A 6717-nucleotide genomic window follows, 5' to 3' on the forward strand; every position below is an offset into this window, starting at 1 on the left:
GTACTTAGAACAAATAAAAAAGAGTCCAAAATCAAAGTCTATTTGGACTATCATAGATATTTAAATATTAGTTATGTTCATAAAATATATAAATAATTAAAATACAAAATACATAATTTTTTAAAGAATCAAATATGTTTGATGAAGATGATGTAGTGATGTTGAACACGTCATAAGTGTCATGAGAGTTTTAAGAGTTCATTTTCACTTTTAATGGACTAAATATTAACATTTATTTGTGTTTTATTGTGATTAATTAAAATAAAATTATGTTAATATTGCTATTTAGCTAGTTATATTATTGCTCATTAACTGTTTGGTTTGTTTTTTAACAACTCTATTTGGTTTAAATTTTGAGTCAAAAGTTATTTAATTTCATAAATTATTAGAATTTTTCTTGTAAATTTGAGACTTAATTAACAAGTAGTAACTTCATGTAATATTATATTGTAAATATTATATAATTAATATTTTAAAATTTAAATTAACATTATAAAAATAATATATTTTAAAAAATGGGTTGGCCCGTGAAGGCCTGCAGTCCACAATGTGATGGGTTGGACTTGTTATTTTTTGGCCTCTCATGTTGATGAGTCAGCCCAGCGCGGCCCATCAAACTCCAAAGCTCATGTAAGCTAGTTCGAATGGACTGAACCGATCCATACTAACAACTCTATTTTAAAACATAAAAGTAGAAATAATTTTGGATTTTCGTCATATAGTTTTAACTCTTGCAATGATTTTGGAGAGTTTTGCCGGTGATTTAGGAATTGTTCATATCCATTAAATAAAATATCATACCTAGCAGGTACTATTAGGGATCAGAGGAAATGTTCAACATGTCATTTTAAAGCATTTGTGAGGAGCAGGAGTGCTCAAGTTTTTTTGTTTTTTTTTTCAATATCCATTAATTAAAATTCTCCCTTTACACTGCTGCAAAAGTTTGAACTAATTTGATGCACAAAATTCAACTTGGCTTTGCCATTTTTTGATGTTTGTGCTGCCATTTATATTTCAATATAACAATAAACTTTTAAATACTCACTTCCTCTTTACAATTTAGGTGATACACTTTTATATACCTTTTATCAACATAAATTTAAATTAAATAATATAATGATCATAGTAAGATGCTAATTCAAAATCACCTACTCTATCGACAAGCATAATTTTTACAGTTGGTCAAGCCCGCCCCCACCATCTAATGGTTTAAGACATACTTATCTCTTTCAAACTTCGGTATCTACTAAGATTTACAATCCACCTTTAGTGCTATTTATATTTTAATTTTATGCCTTTTTTATTTCATTTTTGAATTAAAAATTTTCCATCAGGATGAGGTCCCGTTTGATTATATTTGATTGTATTCATCCGACAATATGATAATAGGAAATCTCATTATGATTTATTATATGCCGTATTGATCAAAATGGGATATCAAAACTATTAACGGTTGGAGGCGTATGACGGTAGGAGATAAGAAACTTTCAAGTACAGATCTAAGGGAAGGCACTAAACTTCAAATGGGCAATCAAATTTCTATTCACCGTTATAGAATTAAGAATTAGTTATTATCATATTGACTATGATTATCCAACAGTTCAAGTACAGTATATATAGCGGAAGCGCAATTAAAATATGAGATTCCAATCCATTCAATATATGTGGAATTTTCAATTATAAATTTGTTATTTCCGTTAATTATCTTTGATTGTGGATGGATGTCTAGACCCTTTCAGAGTTTGTCCACAAAAATCCCATGTCCTAATGATAAGGTTAACCATACATTGATAGAGATCTACCCCTTTATAACCCCAAATCAAGTCATTTCTTGGATCTAAGTGACTAAATATTAAACCAAACACAAATTAGAAGAACAAACTTTGCCATATTATAATTGCCATTATAAAAAGATTGGTAAAAATTAAAAACTGTTGAGGAATGGCAGAGGCTGATGATCCAAAAGATATAGCTGATCGAGAACGAATCTTCAAGCGTTTTGATGGAGATGGTGATGGACAAATCTCTGCGACAGAACTTGGAGAGACCTTGCAAGCGTTAGGTTCTATTACTCCTGAAGAAGTTAAGTATATGATGGATGAAATTGATACTGATAAAGATGGTTTCATTTCTTTTCAAGAGTTCACAGATTTTGCCAGAGCCAATAGAGGCTTGATTAAGGATGTTGCTAAAATTTTCTAGTTCATTTCTTCTTCCAATATATCTCCCCATTTTGATATGAATTTAACTTTTATACGCTGACATCTCTGTTTATTAATCTCACTTGATGGATGTTACTTGTAATTATCTACATTAGGCAACGTGATGGTGTGAAATTCTCTTACATAATTGGTTGGTGTATAGAAGTTAAAGTCATTATCAATCGACCTCGAATCTCCTTTTCTTTTAATTGTTGAAGAAACCGTTTTAAGTTGGTTAAACTGTAGCGTCAATTTTTCTTACATCATATTGAGGTGGACTGTACATATTTATTTATTTTTTTCATTTTAGTTTGTGTGATATACAACAAAACTGTGGTTTTTCATTTTCTTTCTCCCCTATTGTGACAACGTGCAGCAACAAGTTTGTCTAATTATTATTTGGATTTATTATTTGGGTCCCATGTGAGAGTTGAGCTGTCTTGGTTTCACCCATATGCCAAATAATTGCAAGTTGACCTGAATTTTGTTCGTTGTGCATGGCATAATGGCTGTACTTTCTGACCATTTCTTTCTTAATTAATTACCTAAACTGAATTGGATCGATCAACTTCTGTAGTTGTTTTAATTAAGAAAGATGCATTCATGCGCGATAAATATAGAATAGGCATGAGGGAATATGATATCGAAATGGACAAGAAACTCTATTAGATAGATCAGACATACAATGACAAATTTATAATTTAGACGACGTGAGTGCTGAACTAAAAAGAGTGTATTTTAAAATTTATATGCATAACTCGAGAAAGTTTCAAAGTCCAAGAGATTTGGATAAACAAATTTTGCATATTGTATAATTTATCATTTGGTGACCTACCATGGATTGTGTGGCCTGTGGGATACTGCTCCGGTGCTTTTAGCATGAAAGGTTATTGAAGAAAGGTAGTGTGGGACAAAGTTTTCTTGGAGGTGAAAAGGGAGTTTGTTTCAATAGAATTATGGACTAATAATTGAAAGCAGATAGAAAAAGGAAATGATAGGAACTGCCCACCTATATACTCTTTCATTCACCAAGCAGTAATACAAACTTACGTATCTGAAGTTGTCTGACTATAGCCTGCCTAAGTTGGCCAAAATACACAATACTTAGAAAGTCCAAGGAAAGACTAACATGCAATCAAGAAAAGAAGTTAAATTTGGTTAGACAGCATTGTTGAAACTTTCTTATCTAATCTTGAAAAACAGAAACTGCCATAATTTTACCTTTAAGAGTAGGGGACAAAAAATCAGTATGTACAAACACAAACACAGAATTCTTCAATTAGGCTGGTGCTTTTATCTACTAGTTAAAGAGGTTATCAGTTGTCCAGCTATAATTTACTTCCTGTCAAGTTGAATGGGGCAATGGCAATAGAGATAAAACTTCAGATTCACCCATTTGTTTCAACGATAAAGGTCATCGTCATCAAATTCTGCAACTCCTAGCATTGCCAAGGCTAAATGACTCTTCATTTCACTTCTAATCTGCTGAAATTGGTAGTGAGAATCGATCATACAGTTGTTTCCGGGCAAAATGTCCTTTGTGTTGGAGTCAGATTCTCTGCCTCTCAACATGTCGATGATTTCATCAATGTCAGGCCTTCGAGATTCCTCACTGTGAATACATGAAGCTGCTGCTTGAATCATCCAACATATTTGGTGCAAATTCTTTTGCGGGATTTTAAGTCTTGGATCAAGAAACTTTTGAAGAACATCTTGCTGCAACAGTGGCTTAGCCTGAAAAGAACAAATATTAAAACTTAAAAATCTGCATCGAGAGCTGGTAGTACCCAATCAAACATCTTCTAAATTATTAAGGGAAGTGCCAACTTTTTCCAAGTTTTGTTACAAAAACTTTAGTGTCACTGAGTTGGACACAACACCTTCAGATGCAGACTCGCATGTGCGAGAATAGCTTATAAAGGTAACTAAGTGAGGAGATTATCACATGCAATACCGGAACTTTGCCTAATACAAAAATTTAGGATCAGCAACTTGGGAGAAACAGAATTTGGACTAATTCAGATTGCATTGATAGTTACCAACCACCTTAAAAGATGATAGAGATGGACTGACTTAGATATCAAAGTAAGGCCAAATTGAATACAAGTACTAGGCATATATTTAAGCAGCCACCTACCCACAAAACCAAGTTTTCTTCTCCTGGTCCTCTTATCGTTTCTATTGGCTTCCGTCCCGTCAATAGCTCCAATAGGACAACTCCAAAGGCATAAACATCAGTTTTATCAGAAACTTTACCATGCTGAAAATATTCTGGGGCTAAGTACCTGCAAATGTAGTTTTAAAACCTGTTTAAATGTAGGACAATTTTTCTTGTTAAGCTACATCAGGATTGCAGTCATTGTTATGCTAAAGAGCTTTCCAGATAGAAATCATACCCAAATGTTCCTTTAACAGTTTTACAAAGGAAAGGTACTGAAGGTGCAGGAGTCCATGTAGCCAAGCCAAAGTCACACAACTGCATGCACATTCAACCAGATTTAATTCCAGCAAATGAAAAAAAGAAACTAGGGCGATTTTCCCTATCTGTCTAAACCTTGGTGGTGGACAGAGTTAAACCGGCACCTATGAAATAGTTGAGGTTCTTTCTAGCAAGTTGGGCCCGACACCAATGTTATTAAAAGAAAATACTGTTGGCTAGTAGATCCACCTAAAATTGGCAATTACCTAACTGTGCTTTTCAAATGATATCGCTGTCATTACCTTGGGTTTCTTCTTGGATGAAAGAAGAATGTTTGACGGTTTGATGTCCCTATGAACAACACATCTCTCTGTCCCATTATGCAAATACCCAATTGACTCTGCAATGCCTACAGCCACCTTATACCTAGCAGACCATCGAAGTGCTGGAACACCTTTACCTCCCCTCTTCTTCCCTGTGAATATTGACAATCTGAATCCCGCTGAAATTCCGTAAAATCAAATTAAAAAGAAAAGAAAAGCAAGAATTATTTACCATGCAAATACCGCTCTAAGCTTCCACCAGATACATATTTGTACACAAGAAATAAACCCTTCTCTGGATCAATGCAAAACCCCACAAGAGGAACAATATATGGGTTATGAAGAGAACTAGCAATCATCAATTCTCTACAAAATGCCTTTGGAGACTCCTCATCCTTCATATCTAAACGCTTGATTGCCACTGTAGTGCTCAAAAATCCCACTCTTCCTCGAAAAACATAGCTCAATGCTCCTCTTCCCAAAACTCTGCCTTTCCAATTGAAGAAGCATAAATTAGTACACATTATTGAAAACCCAATTCATAAACAACATAACAGTGTAATCCTGTAAGTGGGTTTTAGTGAGGGTAGATTGTACGACAAACCATACCCTACCACGTAGGACAGAGTGTAGTATCCAGTCTAATCCCACTTAAGTGTGGGGTCTGGGGAGAACAGCTTGTATGCAAACCATACGTCTTACCTTGTAGAGATACTCAATTCAACAACAACGACAACATTACCCAATATAATCTCACAAATGGATTAAAGAAACATGAATTAAAAAGGAGAAAGGAAAAAAAATGGAGGGGGGGAGGGGTGTGCTTCAACATGAAATTGAAGATACCTTTAGAAAAATTTCTAGTAGCAGAAACAATATCATTGTACTTGAACCTAATCAACGAGTGAACAACAGGAGAAATGTTCCGCTCTAAGGACTCAACTTGCCTCCATTTCATCTCTTTCAACTTAGAATCATCAGTTAACCCATTCTCCAAATTCACCATCAATACAGTAGCAGCAGAAGAAGAAGAACAGCTGTTACTCAAATTCACTGACTCAACCTCAACTTGAGTACACAAAGTGAACCTAAACGAAGAATGAACAGAATGTGGGTCAGAATTAATCAACGCAGGACCACCACATCCTCCAGCCTCAGCAAGTAACCATGTTTTATTATGCTCCAAATTTTTGCCATTTTTGTCATCATTTTGTTCAGTCTTGACAGAAATTCGACGCCGTCGAGGTGGGATGATACACGCCAAGCCCAAATCCCAAATCATTTTGTAAATTAAAGATTTTATGCTTAGATCATAGCGATCAGTGTCAATGGCTAAAGTTTGAGTGTTTGATGAAGAAGCTCTGCAGAGTTGGTACAACTACTTGGGGAATATCCCATTTTTGTTTTTGTTGAAGGGGATTTGAAAAAGGTACACGGAAATCAAGAAACCAACAGAAAGAAAGAATAAATAAAAGGCGGAGAAAGAGAAAGAGTGAGCAACTTTGCTTGAAGGAGAGGAGAGAATTAAATTCTGGATTGAAAAAAGAAGAGTGTGTTTTGGACAATGAGATGGAATTTATAAGATAAATTGTGACCATAACACTTTGACCGTACAAGAAAATGAAATCGCTATCCCTACTCAATTAGTGTGCCTCTATTCACTTCACACAAATTTAGAAAGAAAATAGTTTGAATACTTATAGTTTAAAATAAATATTTACTATTTATATATATATATATTATTCTTAAAAATAGAATTAAATTTTTTTAATTG

The 6717-nt window shown here is 34.1% G+C and overlaps 2 protein-coding genes across 2 annotated transcripts; one reads left to right on the forward strand and one right to left on the reverse strand.

The window, feature by feature from the left end:
- The first annotated feature begins 1814 nt into the window (after nt 1–1814).
- LOC107860950 (polcalcin Nic t 2) lies at nt 1815–2262 on the forward strand. The gene has a single exon (XM_016706382.2). The coding sequence runs from the start codon at nt 1942–1944 to the stop codon at nt 2200–2202; it is 261 nt and encodes an 86-aa protein (XP_016561868.1). The 5' UTR covers nt 1815–1941; the 3' UTR covers nt 2203–2262.
- A 1126-nt stretch (nt 2263–3388) lies between these two features.
- Nucleotides 3389–6503, reverse strand: LOC107858611 (probable serine/threonine-protein kinase PBL7). Its single transcript, XM_016703341.2, is given in 7 exon segments — nt 3389–3935; nt 4339–4486; nt 4598–4677; nt 4923–5095; nt 5176–5433; nt 5790–6302; nt 6305–6503. Coding segments are annotated over 7 exon segments (1542 nt in total). The 5' UTR covers nt 6342–6503; the 3' UTR covers nt 3389–3602.
- Nucleotides 6504–6717: the final 214 nt, after the last annotated feature.

This window comes from Capsicum annuum, chromosome 2 (assembly GCF_002878395.1).
Source record: "Capsicum annuum cultivar UCD-10X-F1 chromosome 2, UCD10Xv1.1, whole genome shotgun sequence".
In the NCBI taxonomy this organism is placed as follows: Eukaryota; Viridiplantae; Streptophyta; class Magnoliopsida; order Solanales; family Solanaceae; genus Capsicum; species Capsicum annuum.